Source organism: Martes martes (genome assembly GCF_963455335.1).
Source record: "Martes martes genome assembly, chromosome: 1".
Lineage (NCBI taxonomy): Eukaryota > Metazoa > Chordata > Mammalia > Carnivora > Mustelidae > Martes > Martes martes.
This window is the reverse complement of record NC_137888.1, coordinates 185,807,721-185,823,564: the sequence shown is the minus strand read 5'-3', so window position 1 is coordinate 185,823,564 and position 15,844 is coordinate 185,807,721. Positions and strand designations below refer to the sequence as shown.

Sequence of the window (15,844 nt, the reverse complement as noted above, 5' to 3'; positions counted from 1 at the left end):
GGGACAGAAAAGATCTGAGCACCAGGTGTGTTTGGGGGCGCAAGTCGAGAGTTAGGGAAGAGCATTTGGGGGAAATGCTAGCAACCATGTGCAGAAGAGAGGGCAGGGGGAGCGAGGGAGAGAGAGAATATTAAGATATTCACCGTGCGTGAAGAATTCACCTCCTCCTTTAGTATTTCCTTGAGAGACAGTTCAGATTTGATAGACAAAGTATAGGTTTATAGCAGTTCTTGGTTCCTGGGTTGTGTTTCTTTGAAGGCAATGCTTGGCTGAACCTGGGCCCACAGGAGTCGTGGGGCTGGGGGACTGTAGAAACTTCCCCTTGAGAGGTACCTCCAATTCAGTAAGTAGCGTCCATGTGACTGTTTAGAAATACAGCCAACAGATAATAGACCTGGTTCCTGCCTTGGCATGTTATGAGGATAGTTCTTACAGGAGATACATTTTGGGGTGTCTGTTCAGCCTATGACTTTGTCTGTCTGAAAACTGTTTCCTCACCTGCAAAAACTAGCACTCTGCCAGCATGCTAGCACCGGGAGTCACCCCCTTTCCTCCAGTAGATGATTTGACCAGGAAGGAGTTCCTGATCCAACTTGGGCCTTTTTTTTCCCCCTGAGAATAAGGGGCTAAACGTGGAGAATGACAACTCAGGAGCTACGTGGAGCCACATATGTCCACGAGCTCCCCAGAACAAAAGCAAAGGCAGACGACTAAGCAGACAGTTGGTGGGAAACGGATTCAAAAATTGGGATAGAATCCTTCTCAGCTCTCGGTGGCTCTCCTCTTCCTGGTTCAGGCTCTCATGAAGGGGCTGCCCTTAGCTTCTTGTAAGACACATAGTATCCCCCAAATCAATCCTCTTTCCATTTCCCTTTTGCTCAAGTTACTTGAAGTAACTGGCCTAACATAGCTGCCCCAGTTCCTCTAGTTCTTGGGTTTACTTTCTGGTACTTCTGGTCTCATCTGTTTTGCTGTCTTGTTGTGCTCATGGCCCAAAGCGGCCATCGACCTTGATGATCTGTTTTGTCTCTAGAATCACCAACCTTGCAGGGGAACAAGTACCTGCCAGTATTTTCCTGTGAAAACTCGTAAAGCATCTCCTCTCCTGTGGGGTTGGATTGTGTCCTTTAGGGGCTCACTCCTCCCTCCCTCATACTTCAGCCTGTGTTTCTGTTTATCTGTCACATCTTCTGAGAAGCTTTCCTTCTGGGGCTCTTGTCTTGACATCTCTCTTAGACAAAATGAGTCGTATTCAGAAGCTACACTGGTTTCCATAGGGGCTGCTGTCTCTCACTGTGGGCTGGAAGCAAACCAGTGTCTACACCTATGGTAGATGAACATTGGAGAAGACGATCCTTCCGAAGCAAGCTTTGGAACACAGGTGGGACTGCAGGCAGCACGAAGGGCTCTCCGGGGATGGATTTCCCACAATGAGAGAGGCTCAGAGCCGTCTCTCCCAAGGCTGGTCTCAGATCCCTGAATGCTTAGGGAAAAATGCAGTTTTCCTAGCTTTGCTGGAGACCCGCTAAATCAGATTTTCTAGGGATGGGGCGCCAGAGACTCTGGATTTTAAATAATCTACCCAGGTAGTTTTGACAAGTGAAAGCCACTGGTTATGAGCCAAGAGTAGCCATTCCCAGACCCAAACGCAGTTGTTAGGCTGAAATCCACAATAAGCTCACCATCTTCAATGCAGTCATGAGATATATGTATGTCAGAAAAATGAAAAACAGTTAAACTACCCTTCTACTTGTGAAGACTATCACTCCCGGGAGAAAGTGAATATACCCCAGATTCTCCAAAATTGTACTGTAAACCCCAGTCTCAGATCTTTCCATCCTGACCAAGGGACTTGTTATCAGAGTCTCCTGAAGTGGGTGGGACCGGCAGACGTCTTGTTTATCTGTTTTGGAAGAAAACAAAGAAACAAACAAATGTTAAGGCCGAGTCTCAAGAAGCGTGGTCCTCAAATCCGCCGGATTGGAATGACATGGAAAGCCTTGTTAAAAAAGAGGGTTCTGGGGTTCCACCCCGGATCCACTGAACCAGAACGTCTATGGTCAGGACCAGGAGATTGGTTTTGTTTCATATTATCTGCAGGCATTTCTTACATAGAGTAAAGATTCAAGCCTCCCAGGGATGTCTCTAACTCCAGTGTCATGCTTATGTTAAATGAAAGTAAACGAGCACTGTTAGACCAGATACCAGTGGTTTCTGCAATTCTTTCTCTTTGAGATGGTGAGGACAGTAATCGCAGCAACAGATACTATGTTTTGAGCTTGTACAGGGGCAGACACAGCTCTAAGAGATTTCCACGCATTAGTTCTGTAAGTGCACAGGACACCATTTCTCTCCCATTAGTTAGATAAAAACTGAGGCTCAGTTGTATCATTTCCCGAAATGGTACAACAAACAAGTGGTTAAGAGGGGATTCAGTTGCTAAATGCTTGGGGGTGCCTAGGTGGCTCAGTTGGTTAAGCATCTGCCCTTGGCTCAGGTCATGATTTCAGGGTCCTGGGATGGAGTCCCGTGTTGCACTCCCTGCTCAGGGGACAGTCTGCTTGTCTCTCTCCCTCTGTCCCCTCTCTGCTTGTGCTCTCTCTCTCAAATAAATAAATAGAATCTTTTTTTTTTAAAGATTCTATTTATTTGTTTGATGGAGAGAGAGACAGCAAGAGAGGGAGCATAAGCAGAGGCAGAGGGAGAGGGGGAAGCAGGTTTCCAGTGGAGCAGGGAGCCCGACAGGGGCTCGATCCCAGGACTCTGGGACTATGACCTGAGCCGAAGGCAGATGCTTAACGACTGAGCCACCCAGGCGCCCCTGAAACAAATAAATAAAACCTTGACAAAAATTGCTCAAGGGCAGCAGGGCAAAAGAAAACATACAGAAGTTGCCACCCAGGATTCATCCTTCAAATGCTTAATGGTAACTGGAATCTGTTTGGGGCGAGACATCGTGGGCACCAGCTCCTGTGGGTCACTTTAGATCTCTCCGGGCTCAATGCATCTGTGTTCTTGGTCCTGTGTACATTTTTGGAAGAACTGCTGTGCTCTCTTCCACGGAGGATACACCATTTTCCATTCTCCCTCACAGCACATAAGGGCACCAATTTCTTCGCTTCCTCACCACCCCACCCCCACCCCCAGTTAGGCTTTATTTTTTTGATAGCAGCCATCCTAATGGGCATGATGCATGGAGAGATTTTTGGTGGTCACATCTTAGGGGGAGGGGAGCTACTGGCATCTAGTGCGTAGAGAGGTCAGCGATGTTGCTGAGCTAAACATCCTACAAGGCATAGGCCCTTTCTCTGCCAGAAGGAACTGGCCCGAAACAACCGTAGTGCTGAAGTTGAAAAATCCCAATTCCATCGGATTCATCCTTCATAGTAAATCTCATCCCCTGACACGTGTAGCCTCTGTCTTCCTTGTTGAGATGCTCAAAGGCAACAATTTCAAGAAATCTGGAAAGGGAGGGAGGACCGAGAAGATTGGCAACATTTCTTTTATTCAAATTTTATTGGAAGTTTACAAATGTATTACAGACATCAGTAAAACATATCCATTTTACAGGGCACAGATCTCAAGCAAAGTGTTCACAACAGTCTCTGGCAGAGCCCACACCAAAGGCCCGTTGCAGACCTTCTTTACAAAAAGCTTGACACTCGACACACAACACAGAGTCTGGCCTGCCTCACCTTCTCAGACCCTCTGAGGTTTTGTTTATGCACTTGGAGTTAAAGCACGAGATGGGCAAAGCAATCCTGTGCAGGAAAGAATGTGTTTAGGAGAGGGAAAACTGCCAAAGTCCTAATTTCCTAAGGAAAATGAAGGACTTGTAGACCTTAGAATCTTAAGTCAGGGTTCATCGTAGAACCAAAATGCTTTAGGGAAACATGGGAGTATTAACCAGAGGCTGGAGAACAGATCTTACTAGTGGGTAACTCTCTCCAAAAAATTTTAAAAAGGTGGGTCAGTGACCTATTGAACACGGATGGCCAAATGCCCAGTAGGGTGAAGGGATGTCTCTGAAAACTGCCAGGATAGAACAATTCTTTTTTCTATCCTTCAGATTCATCGTATCTCAATCACCAGAAATGTTTTCCTACACGATGTGACTTTGCTCCCTCCTTTTTAAATTCCCCTTGGGGAAAGCTAGCTTTGTCAGCAGGAAGTAAGCTTATAAAAGAGTATAGCTCCCAACAGTGAGTCATGGTTTATGGCAGTCTTGTATTGACTGGGCTACTGTTATGAGAAAATGGAAAAGGAATCCAATCCTTTCTTGGTCCTAACCTTGACAACTGGTTCCAAGTGGCCAGACAAGACAAGCCCCGGTGTCTGCTGATGGCCCCAAGGGACCCAGCGCTGGAGGCAAGGCAAAGCTGGCTTCATTTCTACTTCCCTTGTGCTTTGAGAGATATACCTCAAAAGGCAGCAATCCGAAGCTGCCTTCAAAATCAGGAGGTTTCGCTGAGTCCTGGCTGGAAGGCTGTCTGTAGAGCCCATTTCAAAGCCTTGAAGGTGCTAAATGGTTGCCAACAGCAACTCTTCTGGCATGAAATAGATAACTGGTTTCATTTCCCACTCTCCTCCGGTCATAGATAGATCCTCCGTCTTAGGCATTAGCATCTGGTTTCTGTTAGACAGAAATACACAAAGAGCACTTCTCCTTGGAATTTAAATATTTGTGTTATTTCTGGTTAGAAGGTGGGATTAGACCAAGAATAAGATGGCCTCTTATCTGACCTCTGCAAAACGATGAACAGAAGGCTGCTTGTAATAATTGGCCAAGAACATGGGAATGCAGAAGGAGGCCCAAGGGATTTGTCTTTGTTTTGCCTAAAGAAGTCAGCCTCCACGTTTAGCATCCACAAAGGAACTGGGGGCTCTCACAGTCATTTACGAATGATGCTTCCTACAAGGTTGGTGTGCCATTTGGGGCCAACAGGCAAACGATGGAAAGACAGATAAAAATCAGTTCCCAAATGAGATTTGTTATCAAATGACCTCAGTTCTAACCCACTGATCCTGGGTGCTTGGAGCGTCACAAAGATTTCCGAGACTGCATCCACGCTCCCTGGGAGAGGGTGGTGAGATTCACTGGTTTTACCAGCCGTGCTGCAGGAATGGGAGAGCGTGTGCTACGTCTGCGTCATCGCTGGCCGCACCTGAACTCAGCGATGGTGAGGGGGACCCAAGAAGTGGAAAACCACCTCAGGAGAAGGAAATACAGTTTGCTGCAGTGCAAAAGCATCCTACAGAATGGGGAAAGAGAATGAGCAAGAGCTGTCTTGTGGTCCCCTCCTGGAAAGACAAAATTGCTTGTTCACTGGGCTGGCTGAGGACAGAAGGGAAGGACTAGTGATGAGAAGGTGAATGTAGAAAGAACCAACAACCAACAACCAATCCAACAACTCTACCCGCCTTGAACCTGCGCGGACCCAGGAGCATGGTTCTGCTTTCCCTCACCTCAGTCACCTTCACACTTGGTAGAGATCCCAGAACTATAGGACAGAAGGAAGGGTACCTGAACGCCACCCTCCATGCCACCAGGCTGCTAAGAAAGCTGTTCACAGTATCGAGGGTCATATGTATTGGCAGGGGCATTAAGGAAACCGTCAATGGCTACTTCTTCCTGGAAAAGAGCCCGTTCTGTTGCCACTGAGTTGAGCAGCGATAAGAAATGACCTGAAGACCAAAGTGGTCATTTTAACCAAAAGCCAAGAAGACCAATATGAAGAGAGGTAGAAAAAGCAAACCCAAGGTATTAGAGATGAGAGGGAACTAGGAAAAATTACTTTTCTGGAATGGTCTATCGAAGATGCAAGGAGATCTAGGAAGAGGTGAGTGTAAGCCCCACTCACAGGCAAAACTTGACGAGGAAGAGCTCGTGGTTATGACAGAGGGATCAGGTGAGGACCCGAAGTTCTTGCCTCCAAAGAGAACACATTGAGTTTTCGGGAACGGAGTTCTGTGATGTTAGGTGTAAGTCATCACGAACAGGTGGGATTCCTACGACCATGACATCCTGCTCTCTCTGGGGCATTCACTTGGAGGTCCCATCACCTTTGTGATGATTTAACCAGCCTCGTGGGCATCGTCTGTAAGGCGCCTGGCTGCGTGTGGGGTGGGGAGAAGCCGCAATGGAACACACGGAAGTGACCTTGGTTAGAGACAGTGTGACCCTGAGGCTCACATCGCAATATATTTCAAGCTCTGGCCAGTTGAGCTGCCGGACGCCCCCTGGGCAGCTAGCTCTGAAATCGCTTAGTCCTCCCACCCCCTTCATGGGATGTGGCTACGGGTCGATTTCAGGTCACCCTCTTCTTCCTGCGGAGGGTGCCTCAAGCCTCATGGGGGGAAAGTAAGGGGGTACTTCTGGAGAGGATGGACTTAGAAAGCAGCTTTTACCAGGAGAATTTCTTTCGTTGGATTCCAGGCCACAGAGGACAGACATGATTTTCAGCTGTTTGCTATGTTAAGCGATCTACTTTTGTCTCTCTTTTCTTTTTCCAAAATGCCTTTTCATTCTCATCAATCAAGGAACTCCAAACTCCAAATTGGACTCGCCCGATTTCTACCAGAAACCTGCCACTTCAGTAGCATGGTGTTGCACATTGTTTCTTAATCAGTTTTGCCAAGCAGTTTACAAACTTACTATACAAACGTAATAGAGTTAATTCTCCGGAGGCTTGGATAAGTAATGAAGCATTTAGATATGAAGATAGCATGCGGAAAACAGCCACAACCAACATTTGCATTGCTTTTTTTTTTTTTTAAATCAGTGACAATGACAAATGTCATATTAATACCTGAAAAGCAAATTATTTTAATACATCCTGAATGGAGTGCCATTTCCACGTCCTTTACAGCCTTCTTTTCCCCAGACCCATTTGGGATGGTGTCTGAAAAGCCACATCTCACATTCTCTCCATAAAAAAAAATACTAGAAAATATTAACTACTATACTGAAAAGAGACCACGCTCACCTCACCACGGCAGATGGCCACTGAGTTACACCGTGTACTACATCCACAGTACATCTCACTAAAGGTGGGTCCTCCGATGGATTATTTCAACTGCTACAATCCATTCAAGGGAGGAGGAGAATGGAAGAGAAAGCAAGGGCTTCATTGTGAACTGAAGCAAGGTAGGAAGTTTTATTTTACTATAAACAATACAACCGTTAAATGTCTTCTTCAAGCAAACTCACTTTTGAGCCCAATTTCTGTCTGACCAACAGTCCCCAAAGTTCAACACGGAAATCCCCCTTTGAACAGCATCTGCTCTTCAAGGCCATCACCCTGAAACCTCCCAAGCCGCTCCCTTTCCTGGGTCACCCAGACACTCTGGTTACGGGGTGTGTTAAACTGGATTCTTTCCGCAAGCACTGGGCGGGGGGGTGGTGACTCAAGGTAGCAGTCTCCTCCACTCTACTTCGTTTCCCGAAGCTCTTCTTTACTCTGACCTTCCTTAATACTCCCCTTCAGTCTCTACCCTGGACCTGCTTTCTGCTTTCGAATTCCCTTGTTCCTTCTCCACGCATGACATACGATCTAGAACACCCCGTCCCTCCCAGAGCCCCGCAGGACCTTCTACATGTCTACTGCTTAAGTTCATTTGCACTGAGGACAACCGGTTGTCAGGCTAAGGCAGCTGTTCCGTCTGCCTTGGTAAAGGAAAGCAGATAATATAATCCAGGAAACATGAGCACCAGAAAATAATGCCACATTCAAAACAACGTCATGCTGACATCACACGACGGGTACCACTCACAGTCACTTTCATTTTCCCCAAGGGACAGATCAACAGCAAGCAACTTCAATGTTCCCAGCAGGGACGGTGTTGCTCACGGGAGTTTACGGACACTGGTTGGTTTCTCTAATTGGCAAAAGTTACGTTTGCAATTTAAAAAAAAAAATTACTATCACTTTGTAGAGAAGAAATTCTACCGAGGGCGGGAGCAGACTTAAGGATGTCTCCTTAAGGTAGAATGGAGCATAAAATACTTTGGGTGTAATGGTTAATTTTTTTTTTTCAGCCACAAAAAGTCAAATTGAATAAACTCCTTTGAAAAAGGTCTCACTGACATGTAACAAATTTGTATAGAAAAAAGAAAAAAAAAAAGGCAGTCCTGGACCGCCTCTGAATGTACTACTCAAAGACAACGCTGGGCGTGCATGCAAATTTCCACTGAGTCCTACGATATAGAAATTCCTTTGATATTACAAAATACAAAAATATTTTATCAGAACTCTCATTTACATTGCATTTACAATGGACATGTAAATAACTTAGTCTTGGGTCCTGGCTAATAAACAAATTACTTACTGGAAAAGGGGTCCTAAAAGTAAGAGAACCAGAGAGGATATAAGCGAGCGGGAAACAGTTTGCCATCTTGCGAAAGGCGACTCAACACAGACTGACGGGAAGGAGGGGACCAACCCTGGCCTCCAGAGTCTATAGCGTTTCCAAAGTGAAATGTGCAAATAATATTCAACATGCCGAGAACTGGGACTACTTATTGAGTCAGTCTATAACCTTGCCTCCACTACGGCCAGCATTTCCCTCTTCTCCTCTAGCCACCACCCCGAAAGCGCTTTACAATGGAAAACAGTGCAAGTTTCTGAATGTACATTCTTAGCTCCCATCTTCCCCCATTCCCTGACCCCGAGCCCATTAGGAAATGATGCAGTTTTTGCTCTTTTGTCTTTTCCTGCTGTGCAACTGTCCCCTGCCCCCTAACGTGGAAGACTTGGGAAGCCCATAGGAGCTGTATTTGTGCAACAGCTCATCACTTGTGACGTATCGCAGGCGGGCGGGCTGGGGGATGGGTTCTCCTAGGAAATAGCCCTCGTTGTCAGACTCCGAAGAGGAGGAGCAGGTGGAACACCAATCGTACTCGGCGAAGTATGGTCCCCAGCGCTCCCCGAAGGCATTCTGCAGAGCCAGGTCTGACACCGTTCTCGGGCACTGGCCGTACAGGTCCCTTCGGGACCCTTGGCCCAGGCTCTCCTGGAAGCTCCGCTGGCGCATGAACTGGTCATAGTCCTCCCTGGCTCGGAGCGGGGGCCTTTCTTTTAACCGAGAGATGGCCTCGCGTTCGCTGGCCAGGTGCAGGGCGTTGTCCGAGCGAGAGCGCCGGGAACGCCTGGAGCGGTGAGGTCGGAAGCGGCGACCGTCGTCGCGGGAGGTACTTCTCCTCCGCGTGCGTTCGCTCATGGGCTGGATCCTCATGCCCTCCTGCCCCGGCAGCTTGTTGCTGGCCATCCCCCCATCAAAATCAAAGCTCTGATGCAGCCTGCCGTGGGACTGCAGGTCTCTGTACCCAATGGGGTTGCCGAGCTGGTGGAGGTTTCCCTCCATCTCCTGGTACTGCTGGGCAGAGAGCAGGCTGCGAACCGACTCTGCGCTCCGGAACTGCATGGACGAGTTAAGCGTGCCCATGTTGCTCAGCTTCTCGGAGACATTCATTCCAGAGTCTTTGCTGAGGTCGGGCATGGAAAACCGGGAGAGGTGCTCCTGCCGCTTGGCCCCACCATCTGCGGACAGGCCTGTGGGTAGAGAGGGAAGAGAGGACCACGGAGGTTAATATAAATGTGCAGTCTTGCTCATCGGAATCACCGTCTGTCCGGGATCGCTGCATACGGTTGTGCAGTTGTACACTGCACAAAGGTGCTTTCAGAATGTTTAGGAGAGCTCTCTCCCCACTCCACAGGGGGGTGGTGCCCACCGAGAGAGGACACCTGGTTAAAATACATCCACACAGGTATATGTTACTAGTTACTAATTCCTCCAAAGGCTCATCAAAGTCACTAGGAGCCCACTGTGCATCTCATGCATGCTTCTTCTGTTTAGAATTTCACTTTACAAAGTGCTTCAATTACCTCTTTGATCTAAGGCTGCACTGTAAGTACATTGCACAGATATTCTGGACGTGGAAGGTTTCAGCGACACACGCTGGGCCATGCCCAAACAGTTCCTATCAACACTGAGCCTCGCATCTCATCTCCTGAAACCAGAGCAACTCACTTTCCTGTTAGCCTCCAGCAGCTTCCCCTGCACCTGCCATCCCTGAGCTCCACAGCTCAAATGTCTGGAACACTAAGTGGCTCCCTGGGTATACACAGAGGGATATTTACTCTCTCAGGCTCTTTAGTGAATGACTGCTCCAGGGTTTTAAATTGGCCCTAAACAGCCAGAAGATGTGAGTGGGACTCTGGGATACTCCTTCTCCCCTGGGGGAGGCACTTTTTAAAACACCGTGACCAGTGGGTATCTCTCTAGCAATGGGCCTGCAGTCCCTAAAGGCTATCAGTGGCACCACTTAAATGACAACCATTTTGCAAGTAGCAGGGGATTCTTGACCTGAGTAACTTCCACGCTGCCCGCCCTAAAGCAGCACTCTCAAAAGAGAAGCTTAAGAATGGCCCCAGTGGTAAAAACTCAGCATTTTCACTCATTACCTGTTGGAAGAGAGCCATTTTGCCATTGCTGGTTGCAGAAAACATGTCTTTGGATTACAATGGCCCAGTATGACCCAGGCCACTGATTCTTCTTCCCCAGCTGCTGGGGGCAAACAACTTCCACCCCCCTGACAAAACTAGTGTTATGAACACTTTGAAAAACTACTTAGCAGTATCTGTTTACACTAAATACACACACACACACACACACACACATTATCAATGAGGTTGCTTGGAACATTTGTGTCCTTTTGGGTGTATGTGTGTGGACTTATGGATTATTTCTGTTGGGTGTACAATCAGAGTGGAGATTCTACAATTTTTCATTGTTACTCTTGATTATATACCAAACAGAAATCAGTTTATAGGTCCAAAAAATGTGCAAGGGTCTTCAGAGAAGCTTTCTTTAGAGTGGCTTAGAACTATAAATAACTCAGATGTCAATTAATAGGAAAAAGGATCAGTAAGATGTATTTGATATCACTCCCCCTCAAAAGGAATGAGGAGTCTGGAGAGACGGCTGATTCCGGGACAGGTGGAGGGAAGGTAAGATAGGAGCCTGGAACATCTTCTACGCCAGAAAGGAAGGAGGTGTTACAAATGAAAAAATGAGGGGCTCTCACTCGCCAAAGCTGAGCAACGTGAGCATCAAAACATTAAAAACAGTAATGATTCATAAACCATTGGAAAAAGAGGAAATCATAAGTCCATAAATGCCCCAATAAATAAATGGGGGAGAAGACTGGGCTCTTGTACACAGGACAATGTTGAGCAGAGAGGGGGTGCTGGATTTGGAAGACCACCATTTAGTAACCACTGTACATAAAGATTGATTCACACGAGAGTCAAATTATGCTCAAGTCAGGGGGTAAAATTTGATGGGGGAGCAGGATATTTGCAGGGTGTTAAGCATTTATCCATATTAGTTTATATATAAAGGAAATATTTAATAGCTACACAATGGAGAAATCAGTCAGCACTTTGACCAGGAGATCAAACTTAACATCATCGATGAGGCAGAACTGGACACTGTGTGCCTCCCAACGTAGGTCCTGAGAAGGACACACTGTCACCCACACACTGTTCTAGTCAGGAACATTTCCTGAGCGGATTCAGAAGGAAACATTAGATAAGCTCCCAAATGAGGAAAATTCTATTAAGAAACAAAAAGGACTATATCCTTAGAACGTTTTTTTTTTTTCAGTACCATAAAAGTCTGAGGGAATGTTCTACGCCGAAGAACACAAAGGAACCATGGCAACTGTGTAGAACACCTGATCCCTCTGGAACCTGTTCTCTGCTGAGAATGTTAGAGAGCATAACTGTGGAACAACTGACAAAAATTGGGACATGGGCAATTAATAACCATATTATGCTAAATCTACTGTGGTAATTTTGATAACGGTGGTAATTATGATAATATTGGAGAAGATCCTTCCTCTTGGGAAACACACAGGGAAGAGTATGGTAGTACATGGCTGAGCTGGATGTGACTTCCTCTCAAATAGTTTGGAAATACACTGTGTGTGTTCACTGTGTACACACAGTTCAGAAATACACTGTGTGTGTGTGTGTGTGTGAGAGAGAGAGAGAGAGAGAGAGAGTGCGTGTGTGCAAGAGAGAACCAGCAATAAACTATTGGGATCAATGGTTAACCAGAGGTGAATCCAGGTAAAGCATACATTCTGGGTATTGGTTTTGTTCCATTTTTGCAACATTTCAGTAAGTTTGAAATTATTGCCAAATAAAAAGTTTCTTAAAACAAGTAGTGTATGCATATACAATGGTTTGGTTTTCCATACCCAGGGAAGTTACCGGGGGTTGGGAGGGGGGAGGGTGGTGTATGCTGTTGGCATCTAATGGGCAGAGGCCAGAGAGACATTGTTGAGCATCTCACGGTGGACACACTGGGCAGTCCCCACAACAGAAAATTATCCAGCCCCGGAGGACAGTCATGCCACAGCTGAGAAACCATCATACGGTGGAATTCCACATGACGACAAGAATGAACAATGATACCCAGTAACAGGGATGAATGTCACAGAAAATGCTGGCAGACACAAAAGAGTACATGTTGTATGAGCCCATGTGTATGGAGTTCAAGAGCAGCCTGAGGCTGTGTTTGGTGGCAGAGATCAAAGCAGTGGGAAGGAACATAAAGGGAAACTTCGAGGGTGCTGGAGATGTTCTATATCCAGATCTGGGTGATGGTTATAAAAGGATACACATGGAAAAATTTCTTGAGGTGCAGTTTAATATTTTGTTTGCTTTATCTTATATATAAGTTATACCTCAATAACAAGGCATAAAAATAAAGCAGTGTTCTCATTAAAGAGCCACATTTAAATTCTGGATATGCCTGCAGAGAAACCATTCAGCCAACCACGGTACTTTCATATAGATTTTTTAATTCCATTACTGGGGTAACTGTCAGGGCAGGAGGGGATGAGTTCTTTAACTCCCCCTTTCTCTGCGGCTTATCTCTGACACACACATCATAAAAGCTGATTTACAACAGCCTAATCACTTCCAGACCCTCCTCAACCTGAGGGCGGAGAGGACAGGTCGGCAACCAAGGATGATGAATGAGTTGTCGGGGCAGACGCACTCCATCCAGTAGGGAAGGAAAAACTTCTTCAGAATCACAGGGAAAAGCAAAAGCTGTACAGGTGGGCTCAGTGATCTCTGCTGGGCTTTCTCCTCCAGCTCTGGCGTGGAATCAGCATCGGCATCAACAAGCGAGCAAACACCGTAAATTCCCACACGGGCTGTTTTCCTGACCCTGTCTTTTAGACGCCCCCAAAGCCTGTCATTTCTGAGGACATCATGTTAAGTGAACAGATTCTTATTTCGATGAGGAGGTTAACATAAAGAAGGGCAGCTTCAGTCCCACTGGGAGGTGATCTTGCTGTTTCGTGTTGTGATCTCAGGATAACCGTAACCATCTGGACCCTCCCCCACACAGGAAAATGCTCTGTCAAGAGCAGGAGGGGTCCCGGTGCTCAACCCACAGCCTACTGTTAATCTCACTTATCCCAAACATAGGCCACTCCCTTGGGGACATGGGGCTGGGATTGTAAATGCTACCTGCTCACTGCAGACATTATTAATACATTAATTTACTTAGGAATAAACCTTCTGATTTATTAACTCAGATTTGTCTCCAGGGTCCTCTTGCTTGCAGAACATGAACAGAATGGCCAATGTGGCCCACTGACGGGCAACAATCATGTATTTGCTGCTAAACAGGTGTCTCTGTGGTTAATTTCATTCTGGGCAAAGTCCAGAATCCTGAGGCAGATCTCAAGACCCTGAGGAGCCTCCAAGATCACCCACCAAATGCTCTTTCTAGTTCACCTGGCTTTGGCAATACATTTCACCACCAGCCAGCTCATTCCAGCCCTCCTTGGAAAACCCTCCCCCCTGCACTGCTGACTTCTGTTCATCATTAATGTCACCTCTTCCGAGATACATGCCCTGATTGCTCTTTCTCAAGTAGCAAGCTGTCCCCCCTCAACAACCAGTCACTTTGTAGCCTTGACTTCTAAGGTCCCCACCCTGACTTGTTTTCTTAAGTTCATATGTTTGCAGTTGAATGCATGTCCCCTGGGAGCAAGGATCTTGTTCCCTGCTCACCCGACTTCCCCAGAACCAGGAGTGCCCCACTGGTGCTCAGTAAATATTTATGCAATCAAGGTCAATGAAGCCTCCCACTGCCACAGCTAGGAAAAAAACAGCTACTCTCTGACCTGGAATGGGCCAGGACTTAAGGAACAACCAACTGTAATTCAGATGGGTGGATGCCTACCACGGGAACAGAAACACATGGTCACACCTGTCAATCTCATTGTCTCTGGTGCTTCTTTATGTGCCCTACCATCTGGGGCCTCTCCAATTTTAAAGCTGAGGAATGGGTGGTTTATAATTAGCTCCTCGATCTGCACAAAGTGTTTGGGCTTATTAATCACAGTTCTGGAGATATGTCTAAATTAGCAGCTTCCAAGCCCCCGAGACGATCACAGATCACACCTCAACTTGGGAAACCGTCCCTCCCTCCCTGCGAGCCAAACAGGAGAGCCACCTCTGGGGCTGGGTGACTGGGGGCCCTCTTTGAACCTCTAGAGACACAGCTCTAAAATGGGTATAACAACAGTATCTGAGTTTGGAAGTTGTAGTGCCACTAGATGAGGACAAATGGACTTTCCCTTGTTAAGTCTTATCGCAGCTGCAGGAACTTTGTGTTGTCTCACACCTTTAACTCCTGGGGTAGTCTAGAACCTCCAAGAGGGCAGGAACGGACTCCTGTTGGCCAGCCCTCAACTCGCTGCCTGGTACTGCGGTAATTCTACATGCTGGAAGAAAGCAGGAAGCAAGAACGCAAACTGCCAACGATAGGAAGCGTGCCCCAAGAGTTTTGTACCCAGCCAACTGCAAAGGCAAACAAATGCTTGAAGGTGTAGATCCTATGAATGAAAGAATCTGAGAAAGACGACACCCCCCCCCGCCCCCCGCTCAGGCCAGACAGATGGCAATGTTCACTGAAGACGAAGACGTGCCACTGTTAAAATAATCTGCGCCTGCAAACTGCACCTGGGACTACTTCTCTACGCGGAGGAAATTCACGTCTTTACTCCATTTGTCTGTGTGCAGCCCGAGTCTCCGTGTTCAATCACTGCCTCCTGACAGAGTCCAACCAAATGCGGCTCTCCTAGGTCACCCTCTCCTGCTGCAACACACACACATTACTTCCCTTGCTGCCCAAGCCGGGATGTGTGCACGTGCATGCCCGCAAGCGAGGTGCGGTGGGGGAGGCGGAGACCGCCCAGTCAATTCCCCTTTGGAGCCTGTAGAGTCTGACCCCACACGTGACACTGGCATGATCACAGTGCCCCAGCACATGCTGGAAAACCTGGCTGCAGAATCCCAATCGACTGCATGAGCCATGGAGGCAAAGTGATTCCTTCTCCAGGGGAACTCCGTTTTCTTACTAGGTGGAGAGGGTCTTTTCCTCCCCAAATAGTGCAGGATCTATGAGTCGTGCTCTGTGGGGACTGTGAAGCTAGTGGCTTCCATTTATCCATAGCCCAGCGATGGGTGTGGCCCAGAGCAAACGCCCAGGGGCCGCAGGCTGCCGTCAGCACCGCAGGCCTTGCCCCGACCAGGGGAGGGCCGCGTGGAATTTCGTTTGTGCTCCTCCGCGGTTAAACCGTCAGGACAAAGCTACAGCTGCGCTGCTGTAAGCAACGCCGGCGTGTCAGAATGTGCAATAAACCCGCACCGCCAATGGAAGGTCTCAGAGAAGCCAGGGACAGCGAGAAAAATCAATACCCTCAAAGGATGCCCTGGGTGCGATGGAAGAAAGGCGATCTTTGTGGTGTTCC

General features: G+C 47.3%; 1 protein-coding gene across 1 annotated transcript in view; it reads right to left on the bottom strand.

Moving 5' to 3' along the window:
• Positions 1-6,781: 6,781 nt before the first annotated feature.
• Positions 6,782-15,844, bottom strand: part of PRICKLE2 (prickle planar cell polarity protein 2) — an 85,833-nt gene continuing 76,770 nt past the window's right edge. Inside the window, exon 7 of the mRNA XM_080798193.1 lies at positions 6,782-9,551. Coding sequence (XP_080654319.1) covers positions 8,677-9,551 — 875 coding nt within the window. The 3' untranslated portion in view covers positions 6,782-8,676. The remainder of the gene's footprint in view (positions 9,552-15,844) is intronic.